Below are 22,103 nucleotides of genomic sequence, written 5' to 3'. Positions count from 1 at the left end.
CAACTTTGGCTACTCAGAGCAATCCTGGTTTTTAGGAGGTTTCGCTTATGAAAAGTAAGAGCACAGATAAGGAGGAAGATGTGTATGTAGAAAGTAATTTTCTCTTAATTCATTGGATGAATATTTGTTGAGTGTCTGCCATGGGCCTGGCACTGGGAAAGAGTGAGCTTAAGGCAGACAGAGCCCTCTGTTTATGGGCTTTGAGACACTCAGAGCAGACAGACAACTAAGCACTAAAGAGATAAACAACAAGATAAATCCAAATAACGTTAAGTGTTGCAGAGAAACCAGAAAGAGCAGTGCGGCCGGGTGTGCTGATCATGGGCTGAGGCGGGAGGAGAAGGAGGAAGACAGCCCCAAGTGGGGCAGTCAAGGTTGGGATCTCTGAGGCATGGACCCGGCCTGAAATCTGAATGAGAAGAAGGAGCGGGCATGTGGTGATCTGTGGGGACAGCCTTGAGGTGGAGCGCAGAGCACACAGGAGAGCTGGTGACTGGGAACAAGCTCAGGATGTTCTGGAAATGGGGAATATTAAGAATTAAAAGAATATGGACAATTGCGGTAGATTGTGTGAGCAAACCAACTGTATATCTCTGCTCACACCCACAATTTCTTTCTTTCTTTCTTTCTTTCTTTCTTTCTTTCTTTCTTTCTTTCTTTCTTCTTTCTTTCTTTCTTTCTTTCTTTCTTTCTTCCTTTCTTTCTACCTTTCTTTCTACCTTTCTTTCTACCTTTCTTTCTACCTTTCTTTCTACCTTTCTACCTTTCTACCTTTCTTCTACCTTTCTTTCTTTCTTTCTTTCTACCTTTCTACCTTTCTTTCTTTCTACCTTTCTTTCTTTCTACCTTTCTACCTTTCTACCTTTTTGCCTTTTCTAGAGCCACTTCCACGGCATATGGTGGTTCCCAGGCTAGGGGTCCAATCGGAACTGTAGCCACCAGCCTGCGCCACAGCCACAGCAACCCAGGATCCGAGCCGCATCTGCAACCTACACCACAGCTCACAGCAACGCCGGATCCTTAACCCACTGAGCAAAGCCAGGGATCGAACCCGCAACCTCATGGTTCCTAGTTGGATTTGTTAACCACTGCGCCACGACGGGAACTTCCCCACACCCACAATTTCTATAGGAGAACATAAAGCAATAGATCATCAGCTCAAATTGTTCATTACAGGTGCTATAGAAATGGGGGTGTCAGGGAATCTAGAAGTTTCTTAGATCCTCAACAAAACTGCAGGCTCTCTGAGGGCAGGGAATCTGTCTCAATGCTCTGCTGTCTTAACTTTGTGGCATGATGAGAAGACACTTGATGGAGGAAATGAAAAATTGCTTGACACTGAGATTTCACCTGCTAATAACATTTACTTTTAGTCTGTCTTTCTCTCTCAATGTGGCTTTGCACTTGCACCAAATGCAATTATATAAATGGAAAAAAAATGCTGAAATGAAAGAAAACCATCTCTAAGGTCTGTAATAATTCCAGGAACCAAGAAGAAAACAGAGTAGAGAAACTGGCAAGAGTGTACTTACAAATATATATTTATAGATTGTGTTTTACAGTGAAAATGCTGACTTCTTGATATATGGTGCCACATCCCTGTAATTTGGAGGCTTATGTGTATGTAATTTTTCTTAAAAGAGTGCTTTAGATTCTCAATCTTAGGAAATAAGTAGGTTTCTTAGTCTTTAGTCAGATAAAATACAAATACAATTGTTGAAAGAGGAAAATAAATACTCTCCACCAAATCATGGACCTTATGATTTTTTAAATCCCAAATTGCTTTGTAAATCAAGATTGGTCTCTTTATTTTAATAGCAAGTCTCAGGAAAACCTTGGGCGGTACTATCAAGTTAATGTAGCAATTCTAAAGCCCATTTTTCTGTCCTTATCTGAACAAGTCTTACTATACACATAATGCACAACTGAGGTATTATAACCTGGGCGTAGTCACTTTTCTTCAGTAGGAACTACAAATGGGGGGTTGCAATTTATGTCAAAAATGATTTTATTAAAAACTATCAGTTGTCATAAGATGGCTTCTATTTCTGGAAAGGTCTTAGTACCTTTACAAATATCTTTCTATCCTAATCAATCTTTGAACCAATGACAAAATTAAAAATTGTACCTATTATCTGCCTGGGTATACCTGATTCAATTAAAATTTTTCTAGAAAATAAAGTAGGTGCTGTAAGAATTATGGAAAACAACATTCATTAACTGCAGGTTGACAGATCAATTGTCGACAGCATTTCTTTACATAATCAGAGCTTCTACTGAAGTTAAAAAGAACTTTCTGTGCTTGACATTTGAATGAACACTTGGTGAGGGAAAGCATACCTTTTCCTTAAAGTTGCTGTAATAGACATTTACAAACAGTGCTTCGTAGATAAACTTCCAAGAAATTTGCGCTCACATTTGCCTGCTGTGCCTAGAGCTGGGACATGGTTGGGTTTGCAGGATGAAACAAATGAATGCTTGTCAGTCACAAGCCAAGGTTTTAGACAGTGTCCATCCATGCCTTCCCCCCCAACCCAAGTTGCAGTTAAAGTTCAACCATTTGGGTTTTAAGTGCAGCACAGTGAGGCTGTGATTGATACCATTGGGCACTTAGACTGCACTTTGCTATAGGGTCAGACAGCCAGGCAAGAAGAAAGCACCCCAACCCTATTATAAAATCCCTGCTTGTTAGGATAACTCTGGGAGCTGGCAACACAGTGCAGCAGAGAAGGCAGATTCTTGGGTTCTTTACTTTTTGTAGAATCAGGATGCCATGAATCAAAGAGAGCCCACTGGATCGTCTACTAAGGACCTTTCTCCATTCAGAGGACCCAAGTATCTTCCGGTGGAGTCCGGTGTGTTGTAGCTCATTTGACCTTTAAGACGCTGTCTTCTGGGTGGCTGGTTGTTATAGCTTCTCCAAGGAAGATTTAATCTGTGTATTATAGGATATTGCCAGTAAGCATTTGTAATTTCACTGGATGTGTCTTTGTCAGGTGGCCCTTATATATATACATGTTCTATCAGCGAAGTTTTCTTAGTCAAGACTTGGAGCTGACAAAGCCAGAATTAATATTGCTTCCTGCCTGACTATTTGTCCACTGTGAGTGATATATGGATAAATTAATGAGCCAACCATGAATCCTGATAGCTTAGGAAATACCCAACACTTTCGTCTTCTGGCTTCTGCAGGACTAGGCAGGCTTTACGAGGGAGAGGAAAAAACAGTCTGGGTTGAGGCCCCTGTGAATTACAGTCACTGAAAGGAAGATTTCTGCATGAAATATACAGCCCCAAATATGATCAGCCACATCACTCACCAGAGTGATCATTTGATTCACTGATATAAAGCCGTGTTTATTTATACATTGTGGCCAAGATAACCCCATTGTCCATAATGACCATAGCAGTAAGAAGAAGTCAGGTGTTCCTCAGAAAGTACCCTTTAATTTTTTTGACCTAAAGATCAGCATTTGATGAAGGTGTTGTAATCTTTAGGATACCATCATGTTGTCTTTCCCAGCCAGCCTCCGACTTCTGTGATTGCAGGGACCATAATTGGTGCATCTGTGCTAGTACCTGACAGAGTCTCAGCGATGTGGTTGGCACTAAGAATATCTGTGGCATGAGTGAATGTTCTCTGCAGTTAGGGCATCTCCAGGAGCAGTAGATAGAATTTTCCAGTCTACTCTTACCCTGGAAGCCCAGTAGGAGAAACAGGCATGGCATGTTCTTTCTGAGGGGCTTTTGTCTCTCAGCTCCCTGAAACCACTTGACATTTGCATCTATAGTTACTCTGTCTTTATTGTTCCTAAATAATTCACAGGTATTTATGGAATTCCTGGTCTCATCCCAGTGGCTGTGTGCGTTTTTGTATTTCATGTGTCCCCCAAGTTCAGGGCTCTGTTCTGTGTTCTCATAGCCTTTCTGTTGGTCATTGCTGGTTACTCACCTGTCTTTCCCTTGGACTGTCAGCTGCAGGAGGCTGGGGTCTGGATTTCCTCTGTATCCCTAGTCGCTAACATTGTGTTTGACCTAGTGTGGGCTTGTCTTGATGTTTGTAGAATGAATGAATGTAGGATGAATGAATGAATGAAATGACCATATTTGTGGTTAGTGCATCTTCAGGCACTGGTTTTCAGATGTGGCTGGTGAAGACAGAGTCTGTGGCATGACGTACAAGGCTGGTTTAGTTAGTATATCACTGTGATGTGTCATCTGGTCTTGACTGAAATTGATGTGGGGCTTTGCTAATGTGTCTCTCATTGCCAAGTAAGAAGCTCAAGAACAAAAAAATGATTTTATGTAGATATAACACTAAAAGTAAGAGGTCTGGCTATATGAATACCTAAATACCTATAGGCACAGAACTTGAATTAGATGATAAAATTCCCATGGTCTTTAAAATGCAGCTCATGGCAGTGGCTCTTTGCCTTCTGCCTGGTTATCCTTAGTGGTGTTGCTACCATATAAAAGGCTTCAGCTGAAGGGTTTGAAGGTGAATATGCATTTCAAGGGGACCAAATAAACTAGAGTAAGATACTACATCTGTTGAAATGGTTTTTAGAATACATCACTGTACAATTTCAAAACAGCAAGTTTTGGAGTTCCTGTTGTGGTTCAGCAGGTTAAGGACCTGATGCTGTCTCTGTGAGGATGTGAGTTCAATCCCTGGCCTCACTCAGTGGGTTAAGGATTTGGAGCTGCTGCAGGCTGTGGCCTGGGTCACAGATGTAGTTCAGATCTGGCATTGCTGTGGCTATAGCATAGACGGGCAGCTACAGCTCTGACTTGACCCCTAGCCTGGGACCTTCTATATGCCTGTAGATGCGGCCATAAAAAAGAAAAAAAACCAAAAAACCAGCAGCAAGTTTAAAGGTTTCTGTTAAATAAAAATAATACATGATGTATTAAAAGAAAATAGTTCCAAGAATATAATATGGTATGCCTGGTTCTCCCCAGAGACTGCCTCTTACTGTTCATGTAGTTGCCACATCAGTCTAGGTGCTATCCTCATGGCCGTAGTCTGTGATAAATCAACTTTAAATGGACTATATTGACATCTACACACTATATAAAAGGATAAATTTAGCCATTTTTACTCCCAATATTTTATAAAAAATTATTATTATTTTGCTTTTTAGGGCTGCACTCGTGGCATATGGAAGTTTCTAGCCTAGGGGTCTAATTGGAGCTACAGTTGCTGGCCTACACCACAGCCACAGCAGCGTTGGGATCTGAGCCGCATCTGTGACCTACACCATAACGCACAGCAACACTGGATCCTTGACCCACTGAGCAAGGCCAGGGATCGAACTTGTAACTTCATGGTTCCTAGTTGGATTCATTTCTGCTGCACCATGACAGGAAGTCCTAAAAAATTATTATTAGTCATTCTTCTGTTGGGCAATCTTTACTGCCTTTCCTTCCCCCTGTTTCATGTCTGACCTTAACCAGCTCTTCCTTTACTTTTTCAAGAACATGAAAGTATGTTACTATTTACACTCTGTTCTGCAGGGAAGGATTTAAAAATGATTTAAAGGGAAAATTGAAAACCACAGACAACAGGTGACTTGCCTGAGGTCTCTTAGCTGGTTATTATTAGAGCTGGGACTAAAACCTGGGGCTTTTGCCTCCCAATCTAGTGGGCTATCTAGGTAAACTCATTGACCTCATCCATCAGATGTTTACTGAATGCTTATTCTCTGCCAGTTACTACATTCGTTACCAGTAATAAAAAATAATAAGACTATTTCAAATCTCATACTTACTTTTTTTTCTCTCCCACAGGTCAGAAATAGAAAAATTGATATAATTATTAGAAGTGACAAGTTTCATATGTGTAGGAGACAGTGTTTTACCCAGCTAACTTATACGTGTTTTAAAAATAAGCAAGACTGGTGTTCTCATCGTGGCTCAGCAGAAATGAGTCTGACTAGTATCCGTGAGGATGAAGGCTTGATCCCTGGCCTCACTCGGTGGGTTAAGGATCTGGTGTTGCTGTGGCTGTGGCATAGGCTGGCAGCTGTAGCTTAGGTTCAACTTCTAGCCTAGGAACTTCCATATGCTGCAGTGTGGCCCTAAAAAGACACACACACACACACACGCACGCACACACACACAGACAAAAGGCAAGACTTTGCTGATATAATTTAAGGGAAGTAACTGAAATTGTCAGTTTCAAGATTAAATGTAAAAGAAAAATTTTTACACATCTATAATTATAAATTATATAATTAATCATGTTGTATGTATGTGTTCAGCAATTTTTTATGTGAGCAAATCCAAATATTCTTCAGTTGTCCTTATAGGTTTGTTTAGTATTTTGATTTTAAGTCTAAGGCTTATGCATTTTTTTAGTAGATCTTTTTTATGGTGAACTTCTTCCTTTCTTTTTTCCTCCTTCAGATTTTCATCACCGTGAATTGCCTGAGTACAGATTTCTCCTCCCAAAAAGGGGTGAAAGGACTTCCTCTGATGATTCAGATTGATACATACAGTTATAATAATCGTAGCAATAAACCCATTCATAGAGCTTATTGCCAGATCAAGGTCTTCTGTGACAAAGTGAGTAAAGATGACAAACCGTCATAAAGGTATTTTTGTTATTAGATAATACTTTTCATGACATTCCCTCCTTATCACCTTCTCTTGTCTAATGATGTCAAAATAATCACTTAGCAATCACAGTGGGAGTAGTAATATTTCATTCTCAGTTCCTGTTAGATATCTAGTCAACTGTATTTTTTTATTTTAGTCATCATTCTACCACTACTTGAATGGTAGTGACATTGAACTGTGACATTGAACTGTGCTATGCATCTGATTCATTTAGATAACTGAAATAATCAATTAATATTTCTTAGTGGGTAGGTAGATCCTGTCCAAGAACATGTCAATGTAACCTTTATTATTTTGTGGGCTAAATGGGGTCTCATCTAGAGTCTTTTGGAATAGAAATGGCACCTATAAAATAAGTTCATTAGCAAACATACTTCAAGCAGAAATGTGGGAGTTCCCTGGTGACTTGGCAGGTTAAGGATTGGTGTTGTCACCACTATGGATTGGTCGCTGCTGTGATGAGCAGAACTTCCATATGCCATGGGCATGGCCAAAAAAAAAAACCCAACAAACAAAAACAAAAAAACAGGAGGTGTAGTTTTTGAATCTTCCTGAATCCCTCCGTAAGCATCCATAAGAGACAGAGCAATTATAATAGCAAAATTAAAATCCCATGATTGTGTGACAAGAGACCCTGACACATCCCAAATAGGAATGGGAACAAGCATCAACAATTTCGAGGTCTGTGTGATGTCAACATTGGGAGGGAAAGTAGTGGGACCACTTGATGACCAAAGAACAGGGAACCCACCAAATTGACCCATGGCACTGGAGAGCAACGTGGGCCCTCTGAGGATGGGGTGTGAAACTGGAGTGGGCAGGATGGACAGTGCAGACTCCAGGGTACCAGTTGGATGCAAGGGGACAGAACTTTGAAGGGTTTGGGACTCCATAAGCTCTGGAGAATTATAAACTGAAGTTGCCTTCTACGATAAAATCCTACTCTGGGAAATGACTGCTGGGAGTAGAATCCAAGTTGAGTTGGACCCAAAACAAAAAAAAAGGTTCAAAGGAAGGAGAAGTTCCAAATAAAAAGGAAGAGGAGAAAGGATACAGATGGACAGATCTCAGGAAATACATGACTGTTTTCTTTTATCACTTTTTGAACACAACTGAAGCAGGGACATGAGAGTCATGAAGCTGGAAGAACTATCCTAGTCCACTCCTTTCACTTAGAAGTGATCAACAGAAAAGAAAAACAGTTGAATTTCATTCAACGTCTCATGAAAAAAGAGATTAAGGTCAGACTGACTTCCTGTAGAAAAGGGATGCATCCCAGAAAGACATGCCCACAAGGCAGGTGAACTCTATAGCCTAATATTTCAAAATGAGCTAAGTGAAATTAGGTAAATCATAGAACTTATGAAGGGCAACATAATTTACAGTTTGAAAAGCGCAGACATGAGGTGTTTGGAGAACAGAATGATTTGAAAAGAGATATGAAAGAATTTTGAAGTAAAATATTAAAATATCTCAAAAGTAAAGACTGTACAACAAGTAACACAAGAGTGAATAAATATAAGATAATGTAATTCTTAAGAGAAATACAAGTTGGAAAATAGCAAGATTTTTAAATTCAGAAGAAATAAAGAAACCCAAGAAAATAACAGATAAAGAAGAGAAGTAAAGAAGATCCAATAGGTATATAATATGGATCTCTGAGGAAGAAAAACAATGGCACAGAAGAAATGCTAAAAATGGTAAATGAGGAAAACTTAAGAAGTATACATTTTTAAATGGCCTTCCATGCACTTGGGAAAGTTGGCCTGGGATAGTCAGTATCAAATTGTTAAGCTATTGGACTTTAAAAATATTCTTTGGGGGAGTTCCCCTTGTGGCTAGTAAAGAACCCGACTAGTATCCATGAGGATATGAGTTTGATCCTTGGCCTCCCTCAGTGGCTTAAGGATCTGGCGTTGCCATGAGCGGCAGTGTAGGTCTCAGATGCAGCTCTGGTGTGGCTGTGACTGTGGCCAGCTCCAATTTGACCCCTAGCCTGGGAACTTCCATATGCCACAGGTACAGCCCTAAAAAGCGAAAAAAAAAATTCTTTGGGAATTTAAGAAAAATAATAGGTTAAGAAGTCATTTATAAGGAAACTTTTATCATCAAAGTTTTCAATAGCAGCCCCTTGTCAGAAGACAATGATATTTAAAGTAATCAAGTAAAGAAAATGTGAGTTAAGGATTTTATATCCAGCCGAGCTGACTTTCAAGTATAAAAACAACAGGCAGAAGCAAAAGAAAAAAAGACAAGCAAAAACACCAGCCAACCAACCAGCACAGACAAAAATTCACGGAATATTTCTTCTTGGGGAATCTAGTAAAGAACAAGCTTTAGGAAACAATAGGACTGTAAAGACATTGTTAAAAGGATGATGGTGAGCTTTCAGTATATATTTACCTATAGATCCAATTCTAAATGATGGGTGAGACAGTGATGGTAAAATGATATGTTCAGACAATGTAGACATGGCTCAACTATTTAAAAATTGGGGAGGGTGGAGAGAATATGAAGAATAGAAGAAGCTGGTGACTGCTTATAGGTGTATACTGGATGTAAATGGGTATGACTTCAGCTTAGATACTGCAGAGAGGAGAGGAGAGGGAAAAAGAGGTTTGTGGCTAATTCAGAACTGCCCCGAACTCTTAAAGGTGCTGCAGTCAGGTGTATCAAAGATCTGCCGTGCCATTCCCATGTCTGAGTTGTAGCTTGGCAGTGATAGAGAGTCGGAAGAAGTGGGCATCGGTGAGCAGAAGGCAGAGATGGTCATGAGAAGAGAGAAGGAAACACATTAACTAGAACTGCCCTGGGTTTAGGGACATGCAGCATAGTGGCAAACACCTCTGCAACCTCGACAGCCTTTCAGTTCATGATGATTTCAGTCAGTGCTCATCATCAGAGCAGCACAGCCCTCTGAGGGGCCATGAGGCAGGATTCAGAGGCCAGTTAAGTCCGTAGACACAGTTGTGTGGATGAGAAACTTGCCAGTGAGCACAAGTTAACTTGCCAAAGTCACGTGGTGAAAAAGTAGAGGAGCTGGCTGCAAATCCGGGTTTGATTTCTTATACCTTTATTTCAGCATATTCAACATTAAGAATGCACTTTCAAATGCATACAACATGGAATTTTTAAGGTACAAGCAGAGGAGCGTTTAAACAATCTGAATTCCTTTAGGTTTTTCTAGAAATGTCTAGGGGGAGGGTAGCATCTCCCTCTTCTTGGAAGTGAGGCGTGAGATGAGGAACAAGGAGAAAGGGAGGGAAGGATGGAACGCAGGCCCCGGGCAATCCATTTACTTTTAGGTCATAGTTGGAATTGAAAGTAGGAAAGGGGAGTTCCCGTTGTGACTCACGGGGTTAAGACCCCTACTAGTCTCCATGAAGATGCAGGTTCAATCCCTGGCCTCGCTCAGTGGGTTAAGGATCCAATGTTGCCATAGGCTGTGGCATAGGTTGCAGATGTGGCTTGGATCCCACCTTGCAGGCCGGCAGCTGTAGCTCTGATTCGACCCCTAGCCTGGGAACTTACATATGCCGCAGGTGTGGCCTGAAAAAGAAAAAGTGGGAAAGAGAGGACTTAAGGGATGCTCGTTGAATTTTTTTTTTCAAGACTATGGATGTAATAAATACTAAAAATCAAAAACAAAAATATAGAATGCCTAGAGAGTGTTGTGTTGTTGTTCACCTATATCCTAGGATGAGCGGGGATAAAACTAGTGATGTGGAGTTTCTAGTGAGTAGTGTTTAGTTTACACGTCCTGATGTTGAGGGTCAGGAAACTCGTAAGGAAGAAATCTCATGGGATAAGCCGGATGTATTAACCTTAACAGCGATTAATTTTCCTGATAAACTAGAATATCAAATCTTTTGCTATAATTAGTCGTGGTATTTGCAGCTCTAATTTCAAAACCCAGGCAAAACTCATTCCTGGGAGATAAAAAGAAAAAAAAATTATTTTGCACTTTTCAAATAGGTGCATAAATGCAAATGATCAATTTGAATTATCCTCTAAAGCAAAAGAATTAAGAGCTATTCCATTTTAAAACTGTAAATTTTCCAATTACAGTCTAGCATTTTAAACAGGTGGAATTCTGCACAATTTATAGTTCCCCGGCTTGATTTTAATTAATGCACCTGTGAGATTGCCTTCTCTAACTTTTCTTTTTGATTTTATGATACTTATATTGAAAGACATGTGTTTATGCATTAAACATTCAGGATCTGTCTACATAGCTATACCTATATCAATACCTATGTCTATATCTTTACATCCATAATTAATTACTTCCATTATCTTTCACAAAAAATAAGAATTGTATTACCACAAACAGCCACAATATATTGTTCAAAACTCAAGAATAAAGCCATATGCTCTTTAAAAACTTTTTTTCTTTATTCTTATTTAGAATGATCTTGGAGACAGTGACTATTGGAGATAACGATATGCTAAAGAATATGCTCTTTGGTAACTTCTTGGTACTTGGGTCAACTTTAAATAGGTTGAGGCCACATTTTTAAGATAAATTTAAGAGACGTAATTTGTGTCAAATAAAAAACCAAAAATAGCCATCACCTCTCAAGAGGTGGCAGGAGTGATCACAAGATAATCAGGAATAATCCTCAGGCATATCTTCCAAATTTAACACTCCATAGGGAGCATATAGGTGGGGGAAATTACCTGCAAATGATAAATTTGATGTTTGTAGCAAATTATTCTCTTTGGGAAGAACTCAACTTCTTTGCACTTTAATAAGAGTGGAAAGAACATTTTCAAGAAGCTTGGGCCACAAATAAAGGAAAGAAAGGAATTCTCAGAAGGTCATGTACAAGGACATTTTCTGTATCTTAACTGAATGTCTCAAAGCTGCCTTGGGTCAAAGATTTACTTTAGAAATGAGAACTGTGATTCTTCTAAGTTTGGATACTATCAGAATTATTTTGTTGTGCTGACATCTGGGTATTTGGGGCAGGAAATTTCTTACACAGATGGGGCACCAAGGCTAAATAAACTCTATGGAGAGTTACTCTATGTTTTATTTTAATCCTTTAGGTTCTGCATATCAAAGAATACCTGTAAAATAATAATAAGCAAGTGAATTTATTTCCTTAAATTGATATTGAACATATATAAATCTTGAAATAGATTAATTTCAGAACTTTTCCTCATAAAAATAGTACAAAACACGAATTTAGAAGTAAATTACTTGGCATACCTGGGGGCACAACTTGGGTGACTTGTAATTTATGTAGGTAAATTTCCACATTTCTGCTCACATTAAATACTGCATTGTACAGACTTCAAATATGGAGAAAAATGTCTTACATCAATATAGCAAAAAATGAATAATAGGCGTTTGCTTATATTTCAAACCCATTTGAACAAGGTAAGTTCTGTGCATTTAACACTTTATTTTCTTAAGATACTATGTTATCTAGACCAAAACAAAACAAAACAAAAAAAACCCTTACAAAACTCTAGTATGTCTTGAAGAGACTTCTAAAGGAAGTATTTCTAAATTTTACCCTCTTTTACTATGAATTTCCCAGGTTTATAAATATCAGGGACAATTCAAAACCTAGACCTGATGTACGGTAAAATAATTACTCCCTTTTGTAGTAAGAATTTTTTTTTTACTTAAAAATGTATATTTAAAATACCTAGTGAAAATATTATAACTGTCCAAATCTTACCTACGTAAAGCCCTTAGTTAGAACTCATCTCACACAGAATAAGTACCACACAGGTATTAGCTGTAACCACTGATTTTTTTAGGAAATAGCGCTAAAGCCATGTTCTTTATGAGGCCCTCACTGACCATAAATCCCCATTGTGTTGTGGCCTTACTTTGGCCAGAATTGGGAAGCTGCTTTTTTCAAAAAGCCAATTTGATAAGCAAAAAATATATTTCAGTGTTTTATTTCAAATCATTTGAGTATCCTTTTGTATGAATTGCTCATTTTGTGACTCTCGTCCATTTTTTTTTCGTATGTTAGTTTTTCAAAATTTGAATTATTTATATTTTAATGATTTATACTTAGATATTTTATTGCTAATATTTTCATCAATTTGTCATTTGCTTTTTAATTGGTTTGTGTGTGTATTTAATAGAAGGATTAAATTGTATACTTGCAAATCTCTCTCTTTTGAGTGTGATAACTTGGGGCAGTTTCTAGTGGCAGAGGTTGCTGGTCAGTCTGTACTTTGTTTTTTAATTTTTTTGCTTTTTAGGGCTGTACCCGTGGCATATGGAGGTTCTCAGGCCTGGGGTTGAATCATCGATGTAGCCAGTGGCCTGCACCACAGCCACAGCAATGTGGGATCCATGCTGCATCTGTGACCTACATCACAGCTCAGAGCAACACCAGATCTTTAACCCACTGAGCAAGGCCAGGGGTCAAACCTGTGTCCTCATGGATGCTCATCAGGTTCATTTCTACTGAGCCACGTCGGGAACTCCTTTTTTCTTTTCTCATATTTTAATATTCATTAAATATACGGCCACAAAGGGCAGGAACTATAAATGCAGATCTGAGATCTAGGGGCGTTTAGGTTGAGGGTGTCTGTCTGGATGTCACTTCTTGAGAGTGTCATGGAAACACGAGTATCGATGAATTCTTCTGCAGCAAGAAGAAGAGAGGGAAAGGAAAAGAAAACTGTGTTGGAATGTCTGTATTTGGGGAGTGAAAACAGGCAAATGAGGTAGCAAAGCTGACAGAGAAGAGTGACCAAAAAGAGAAGAGGATAAAAAAGAATCACTGAAGGCCAAGAAGGCAAGAGACATAAGGTGATGCTCAACTGGTTAGGTCAGATGGTTTGGGCAAGAGAAGCCAATGAAAAGGTCAGATTCCAAGGGATAAAAAAATGAAAAGGAGGTGAATGGACAGAACTCTTTTTTGTTTTGTTTTGTTTTGTTTTTTCATCCTTTTATGGCTACACTGGTGGCATATGGAAGCTCCCAGGCTAGGGGTCTAATCAGGAGCTATAGCTGCCAGCCTACACCACAGTCACAGCAACACCAGATCCGAGCCATGTCTGTAGACCTACACCACAGCTCATGGCAACACTGGATTCTTAACCCACTGAGTGAGCCCAGGGATCGAACCTTCAACCTCACGGTTCCTAGTTGGATTTATTTCCATTGCACCATGACGGGAACTCCCAGAACTCTTTTCTACTGGGTGAGTGAGCACCATCTCCAAGAGCATATGAACATCTTGAAACAAAACCCAACATCCCATTTGTATGTACCAAACGATCTCATGTCCTGTGTAGTTTTCTCAGTCCTCCCTCATTTCCACCACTCTGATGATTTTTAAAAGTTGCATAGCATTGAGCAAAGGAAAGGTTTTGTAGGGAATTGGCACTCAACGTTGATGCCCCTTCTTAATGCCCCCCCCCATGCCCAGGAATGTTAATTGGCCAATGTTTTATCCTATGACATTTTATTATAACCACTAAATTTGCTTAACCCACTTCTCTAGGATAGGGGAACTGGGTCCGTTTTTTTCTGTAGAAATTCAAAATTGGAGTTAAGTAGGCAAGTGTCAAAAGAGGGAATTGTGCGAAAAATGGGATCCCTTGGAGGTCAACAATGTACTGTAGACCTAGGGGCGGTCTGAGCCTTCAGAGCCAACGCCCGGTCTCACCAGAGGGCTAGAAATGGGGCTACCCACTCTCCTCCTGGTTTTTGTCTCTTATCCCTGTGGCTTGTGTGCAGACAGTCTCTGGTAACATGCTTGTCGTTGTTTGCATTTGTTTTTCCCTTTCAGGGAGCAGAAAGAAAAATCCGAGATGAAGAGAGGAAGCAGAACAGGAAGAAGGGGAAAGGCCAAGCCTCACAAACCCAGTGCAACAACTGTGAGTGTGGCTGAAGGGGGTAGGGGGTGGGCTTTGGCTGGGCCACATCAACTGGGGAACAGTTAGAAAGACATGGGTTGCAGGTAAAGCATGCTTATGTTAGGGGTGGCTTGCTTTTCCCTAGCAGTGGAGACGGGGTGAACTGTTCCTATGGAAAGCAAATAGAATCACATGATCGCAGCGTTCTAGGGCACAGAGAGGGACAGGAGGGCATCAGGGGACTGGAGCTCCCCCTCAGGAAGGCTCACTCCAGTTCCACGTTGGTTTGGTGATGGGAGAGGGGAGGCTTTTGAAGCATATTCACATGTGCGGCATTGGGGAAACTTCATAGGAGATAACCACAAATTTTAGCTAAGACAAAAGCAGGTCAGAATTCTTAGTTATTCATAACCCTCTAAAATTGATGGGTTTTGTGACTGTGTCCAGCCTCTGATGGGAAGTTGGCCGCGATACCGTTACAGAAGAAGAGTGATATCACTTACTTCAAAACGATGCCTGACCTGCACTCCCAGCCCGTCCTCTTCATACCCGATGTTCACTTCGCGAACCTGCAGAGGACAGGACAGGTATGGACCACCTGCTAACATCCAACTCCCTGCTGTCCATCCTCAGGGCTGGTAGAGCCTTACGATAGCATCACTTCAGCCATTGTTAATCTTAAAAATAAGGCATTTGACAAAAAGTCAGTCATTCCCCGCAGAAAGTGGAATTTTGTAAAAAGGAATGTCTCAGCAGAGGAAACCGACTTCCTAAGGGGAGCAGAGAGTGAGTTGCTACCAGTGGTGTTGACAAAGCCATGAAAGAAAAAGAAAGTAAGAAGGCTGATAATCTGCAAGAGAAATTTTGTTTTTGTTTTGTCATGTGGGATCAGCCTGATGCAGTGGAGCTCCATCTAATGGTAGGAAATTGAACTGCACCTGTAACTTTAGAAGGTTGCACAAGAGGACAAAAAATTCTTTGATTAAATAAAACTCTATTAGCAAATTTTCCCTTAGTAAATTAACAGTCACCGTTGGATAGGAAAATTATTTTATGCCAAAAGAAAAATAAGATTGTAGACAATAAAAAATATTTTAAAAATAATTCCCATGTTCTAGGTATATCTACAAGTGAAATTATAGAGGTAATATTATAATGACATAAACGTCCAATAATTACCTCATTATGGTAACTCAAGTTGATGAAATACTATGCAGCCAATAAAATATAATTATGAAAACTATGTAGCAATACAGGAACTAGTTAGGATAATGTTCTGTGAGGAAAAATGTAGACTATCCATTTCTGTCTGTATCATGATTCCAAATTCATCCAGAATCTGAACAAGAAAAATGGTGATACTTGACGAGTAGAGCTATGAGATGGATGATTTTTTGGGTAATATTTTTAGTATTATTGATTTTATGTGATAAATTAAAATTGTGTGAAAAAATTACTCCCCTAGAATTAGGATCGTCTTTCACCAAACCACTTGGGTTTAGTGACTTGTGTGTTGATTAGTTTTCTTTCAAACTCGGAGTCCTCTGAGAAAAGGTCTGTTTCTAGAAAGAGGTGCATACTGACACATTCCATTCTAAGTGTTCAGACAATCATTGAAATTGACCTTAGTCCAGGAGGAGAACTCATTATTGTCTTAACTTTTTCTTGGGACTGTTTTGTCCTCCATGTCATTTTATTATATGTATGAGACAAAGCAGTGGTAAAACCCGGGCTTTTTGGTTGCTGTTCTTGACACAATATGGTAACAAAATACCCATGGTTTTTTATCTTAGCATGCATTCCACCAAAATATAACATTCCCATCTTGTCTTACTTGTTTGATAGGAAAAGGACACAAAGAGGAAAAGGACGTATGTTATGATTTATTAGGATATGAGTGCCAGCACCTAGTTTTATTGATGTATTTTTTTACATTCCCGAGAACATAGTGGTGATTTGTGTATTCGCAGTCTTTGCTCATGGGGACTTTTTGAAGCTGACTGTCCACACCTTCCGAGAGAGGGGATAATGGAGTTAAATTGTTCCTATTGTTTTCTGTCGTGATTCTGGCTTCAGCCCACGTCCAAGCTGACAGCCTGACCTGTTCCTTGGCAAGATTTCTCTGAAATACACAAAGCTGTAAATGAATCTTAGAAGGAAAGGTGACCAAATCTGACTACTCCTGACCGTCAGTCCTCTGGCCTCACTTGGCCTCTTCATGTCCTGAGCTGGGCTCCTAGCCTATGGCTGAATCAGACGGAACTTTACAGTTTGTTGGTTTCAGCAGTTTGCAAAGCAGTCCAATCAGCGTCCCCCAGGGCATTAGTGAAGTTAAGTTCTGCTGCCTGGGGTCCATCCTTGCAGCGCCTCAGGCTTCCCCTCTGGCCTTGGAGTCAGAGTTAAGGGGGTCAGTGAGGGAGCCTGCCTGAGCTCTAGGAAACAAAGGAACACACTCTTCTGTGCCCGGAATGATGTGTGAACATCCTGTAGTTGATCGAGTTGCTTGGCCCAAGGAAAGGAACACCTTGGGTGGCTGGCTTGGACTTAAGGCTGCCTTTTCTTGGAAGAGCTAGGAGCCTTGGGAGATGGGTCCAGAGGCAGGATGGAATGGGGCAGTGCTGTGGTTTACAAGTGGGCACAGGACAGGGCTTGGCTGGCGTTGCCCTGCAAAAGAAAAGTCAGCAGCAGCAGGTCACAAGCCAGGCCAGTTTCACTGCAAGAAAGCAGGGGCCATGGGGGCAGAAGGCAGGTGGCAGGGCACAGCTCAGTGACCACTGCAGGTGTGAGCCTGGCCAAGTCAGCCACGTGGCAGCCCTGCACCACTGCAGCCCCGGTAGCTATCCTGCTTTCATGGTCAGTGAGCACCTGAGCCATGCTGAAGTCACCTCAGCTATGGTCTCCCAAAGACATGGGCTGGGGAGCGGTACGTTTCCTGTCAGCCCACGGGTCCCCTGCTCTGGCATTATCTCATTGATTCGCTTATGGATCGAAATAGTTGTCAGATGGTTGTCAAAAACTCCTATGAGGGCATGAACCCAACGTGCCGCCACTAGGGAGATCCTCGGCCTCCCTCGCCCCCCGCCCCCCCCCCCCCCCCCCAAAGCCCTGATCTTCACTGTGGCTTTTGTCAGGAATGCCTTTGGGAAGAAGCGATGAGGGGAACTGGGGAGAAACCGAGGGATGCAGAGGCAGCAGCCTTCCGCATCCCGGGTATCTTGCAGGCATCAGTCTTCCTCAGGGCACCCAAACCCAAGGAGGACACACTCCTCCTGCACATCCTCAAGAACCGTGTCCTCATCTGTGGCTTGTGAACTGGCTCCCCTGAAGTACAGGTGTTCTTGATGAGAATTCACATTCCCAGAGTTCCCATTGCGGCTCAGCGGAAGTGGATCCGACTAGAAACCATGAGATTGCGGGTTCGATCCCTGGCCTCGCTCAGTGGGTTAAGGATCTGGCGTTGCCGTGAGCTGTGCTGTAGGTTACAGATGTAGCTCGGATTTGGTGTTGCTGTGGCTCTGGTGTAGGCCGGTGGCTACAGCTCTGATCAGACCCCTAGCCTGGGAACCTCCATATGCCATGGGTGTGGCCCTAAAAAGACAAAAAAAAAAAAAAAAGAATTCACGTGTCCCAGTTCCATTCCAGGGCTTTCAAACTAAAATCTGTGAAGGGGGTTCTGGGAATTTGCACTGATGACGAGTCCACCAGATAGTTTTTAGGCACTCTAAAGTTTGAGAGGAACACTGTTTAAAAAGTGAATTTAAAAAAAAAATAAAAAAAAAGTGAATTTGTGCCATAAGCCCTATAGCAGACTGGGAAGAAACAGTGGGTCCTTGCATGTCAGGAGGAGAAAAGACAGCGCCAGGTGAGAGGGACAGTGTTGAGGCCGCTCAGCAGGCCAGGAAGATGCTTAAGAGAAGGCTGCTTCCAGGTTTGGGTCACCAGTCACCTTTGCAGAGAGCTCTCCATGGCCCTGTGTACACTCAGGCTGGGCAGATGCATCATGCCACCTTGAAAGAAACCAGCACAAAACAGGCCAACATCAGGAAATTTCCCCCACATCCAGTTGTGTGTCTGGTGCTATGGCCCAGGCTCCCTCGCTCTGTGGGTCGCTCCATGCACATTTAAACAGATGGTCCCATTGCTAGTACATCCCAATGACAGATGCCCCGATGCTCCACTGAAACTTGGGAGGCTGTGGAGGAAACGTCTTACCTTCATTGTTTTCTGTTTAAGAAGAAACTCACTGTACAATACAACAATAGACATTAAAGAATTTAAGAGGAAAAAGTTCCTGGTAGAAATCCGAGCTCATGACTACCATGACTCATTCCCAAAGAGCTCCAGGTTGCCAGCTTTGTTATATAACCGAGTTTGGGGCTTGGCAGCAGCCCAGGACCTGCCAGGAGCCTTTGAAGAAGCTTGCACAGAGGGCGTCAGTCAAGGTACAGCCGTCTTTCTCTCCCAGGTGGCCAGGGCAGGAACAGTGACAAAAAGTACAAGAACCAGAGGCAACGCCTGATGTCAAGCGTGTGACTGTTGGATACAAACTTGAGTCTTGTTCTTGCTTCACCCAGACCAAAAAAAAAAAAAAAAAATGGTCCTGAAACACATGGCTAAAGCCCAGGAAAGGACCACAATTAATTTGCACAAATAATTAGGCCAGGAGGACTTGCCCTATGTAGCAGATCTCCTCTGGATTTCCAGAGCTGCATAAAACAAGGATGCTTCATCTGGTCTTCAAATCTGCTTCTGCCGCCTGCCGGGCTGACCTCCTGAAAAAGTCTCTTTTCCTTCTGCCCAGAACACCTCCTAGAGCTAAATGCGCATTCCTAGCCTGAAGACATTGACGCCTAAATTTTTGTGGGTTGTGGGTTGTCAGGGTAACCCAGCTCCCCTTGGGGAATAAACAGAGGCCTGCGGTTACTGCCGTGGAACCCTCCTGCTCCTCTCCGGCACCCAAGCACACTGGTCAGCTCACCTGTGGACCGGTGAGGGTGGTTACTCACGGACCCTGCTCTATAGCCTTTCTAAACAGTTCTTTTTAGATCTTGCCAAAGTATTTCCTTAATGTCAAAAGCAAGCTTTGGCTGAGGGCTATAGGTAATCTGATCAGACCGACTTGAGCTAGAAATAATCAGAGTTCCAATTTTACTTCCTTATAATCTCAGAGTTAACCCTAGGGAGACTGTGAAGAGGTTAAATTTCTATTTCCTTAGATACACACATACACACACACACACACACACACACACACACACACACACACACACACACACAGCATCGTTAAACAGATCTGTCTTCTGTCTTTTGTAAGAGGCAGCGTAACGCTTTAGGAAAGCCTGTGCTTCACCTGATGTATTTCCCTTTCTCCTGTCTGACCTGCAGTGGGCCTTCTGTTTTGTTCCACAGGTCTACTACAACACGGACGATGAACGAGAAGGGTAAGCCCCTTGGGCCCTCCGCTTAAATGCTCAGAGTCAGTTCACGTTGGAAGAAGTGGGTTCCCAAGTTGGGGGGGCAGTGTGGGTGGGGTGGGGGGAGGGGGGGATGTCCCCTCAGCTCTGGACCCAGAGCTCGGGCAGACTTGACTTAGGATTGGCTGGAAGAAGGCTGGGGAGTAGCGTCCTCCTTCCGTGTCTCTCTTTGCCCCTCTTTGCTGCCCACGACCTGCCTTTGAACAGCTATTTTTCTTTTTTTTTTCTTTTTTTATTACTCAATGCATTTATTACATTTGTAGTTGTGCAATGATCATCACAATCCAATTTTATATGATATCCATCCCACAATGAACAGCTATTTTTCTAAATGATAGAGCTCTTTGATTCCACTCTTTCACTGATAATCCCATTACTGAAATCTTTGGCCCCCAAACAAGATCGAGCTGGGTTTGAGGCAGGAGCCAAGGAGACAGCCTGTCCTACTTTTAGTGCCTGTCTGGGCCACCCTCGCAAACCTCCCGAAGCCCGCCCTCTGCAAAGGGAGCTGGGTGGGCTAGTGGTGAGGCTGGTTTGGATGGGAGCTGGGAAGGCTGAGAACCTTGTCACTGTTCTTAGGACTATAGGTAAAAGAGGGTTTACCTGGGGCACTGAAGGCTCCCAGTGTCTTCACATTGATTCTCTGCAGACTGCCTTTCTGTCCATTAACTCATTGTCTCATTGTGTGGACTCCTAGAATTTTACAGCCAAAGAGGAACTTTCAAGGTCATTTAGCTGACTCTGTCTCCTAGGCAATGCAACATAGTATATCTCGTCCTTGATAGGTGGTCAGCCAGCTTCTACTTGAATGTTCTCAAGCGATGGGAATACTCTCCATATTCTCACTACGTGAGATAGCTCATTACACTGTTGGATAATTCCAGCTCTAGAAAGTTTGTTGAACTGATGACTGCCTTCTTTCAGCTTCTACCCGTGGGCTCCAGTTTTGCTTTCTGGATAAATCTCCCCCTTTGCTCCTCATTCAAGCATAGATTTACTTTCCAGCATCTCAATTCCCCCTCCGGGGATGCCACCCAATTTTCTCATAGTCTCCTTAAAATTGGCTCTCAGAAATAAACATGTTCTGAACCACATGAATGGGACCTTGTATTAGAATAATTTCTTCTTATGACCTGGATGTTGTTTTTCTCTTACCGCAATCTAGAACTCTCCATTCATTTTTCTTTTTTTCTATAAATTTTTAAAATTTTTATTAAAGTATAGTTGATTTACAGTGTTCCTTCAATTTCTGCTGTCCAGCAAAGTGACCCAGCCACCCATACACAACCATTTTTCCCCCCCTTTTCCATCAGGTTCTTACTAGAGACAGGTACAGTTTCCTGTGCTGTACAGCAGGACGCCATCACCCATCCATTCCAAATGTAACAATCTGCATCTACCAACCACAAACTCCCCATTAGCCCCCTCTCTTCCCCTTTCCCCCCTGGCAGACACAAGTCTGCCCTTCAGGTCCATGATCCATTTCTGTTTTGTAGATAGGTTCATTTGTGCCCTATTTTAGATTCCACATATAAGCACTATCATACGGTGTTTGTCTTTCTCTTTTTGACTTATTCACTTAGTATGAGAGTCTCTAGTTCCATCCATGTTGCTGCAAATGGCACTGTTTTGTCTTTTTTATGGATGAATAATATTCCATTGTGTATATGTACCACATCCTCTTAATCTGTTTATCTGTTGATGGACATTTATGTTGTTTCTATGTCTTAGCTATTGTGAATAGTGCTGTGATGAACATACAGGTACATACATCTTTTTTGATGAAAGTTTTGTCTGGATATACACACAGGAGTGGGATTGCTGGATCATGTGGTAGTTTTATATTTAGTTTTCTGAGGTACTTCCATATTGTTTTCCATAGTGTAAATTGTACCAATTTACATTCCCATCAACAGTGAAGGAGGGTACCCTCTTCTCCTCACCCTCTCCAGCATTTGTTATTTGGTGACTTGTTAATGATGGCATTCTGATCTCTGTGAGGTGATACCTCGTGGTAGTTTTGATTTGCATTTCTCTAACAATTAGTGATGTTGGGCATTTTTTCATGTGCCTGTTTGCCATCCATATGTCTTCCTCAGAGAAATGTCTATTTAGGTCTTCTGCCCATTTTTCAATGGGGTTGTTTGTTTGTTTTTGAGTCATATGAGT

The 22,103-nt window shown here is 41.6% G+C and overlaps 1 protein-coding gene across 3 annotated transcripts in view; it reads left to right on the top strand.

Annotated features, from left to right (window-relative positions):
- The window catches only part of GRHL2 (grainyhead like transcription factor 2), a 190,753-nt gene that overhangs the window by 125,946 nt on the left and 42,704 nt on the right, over positions 1-22,103 (top strand). For all 3 annotated transcript variants that reach the window (XM_047783503.1, XM_047783502.1, XM_047783501.1), the window contains exons 9-12: positions 6,409-6,567; positions 14,394-14,481; positions 14,908-15,047; positions 19,870-19,901. In XM_047783503.1, coding sequence (XP_047639459.1) covers positions 6,409-6,567; positions 14,394-14,481; positions 14,908-15,047; positions 19,870-19,901 — 419 coding nt within the window. The remainder of the gene's footprint in view (positions 1-6,408; positions 6,568-14,393; positions 14,482-14,907; positions 15,048-19,869; positions 19,902-22,103) is intronic.

Source organism: Phacochoerus africanus, chromosome 6, assembly GCF_016906955.1.
Source record: "Phacochoerus africanus isolate WHEZ1 chromosome 6, ROS_Pafr_v1, whole genome shotgun sequence".
NCBI classification, from domain to species: Eukaryota; Metazoa; Chordata; class Mammalia; order Artiodactyla; family Suidae; genus Phacochoerus; species Phacochoerus africanus.
Note: the sequence above shows the minus strand (reverse complement) of the source record. Positions and strands in the feature narration are given on the sequence as shown.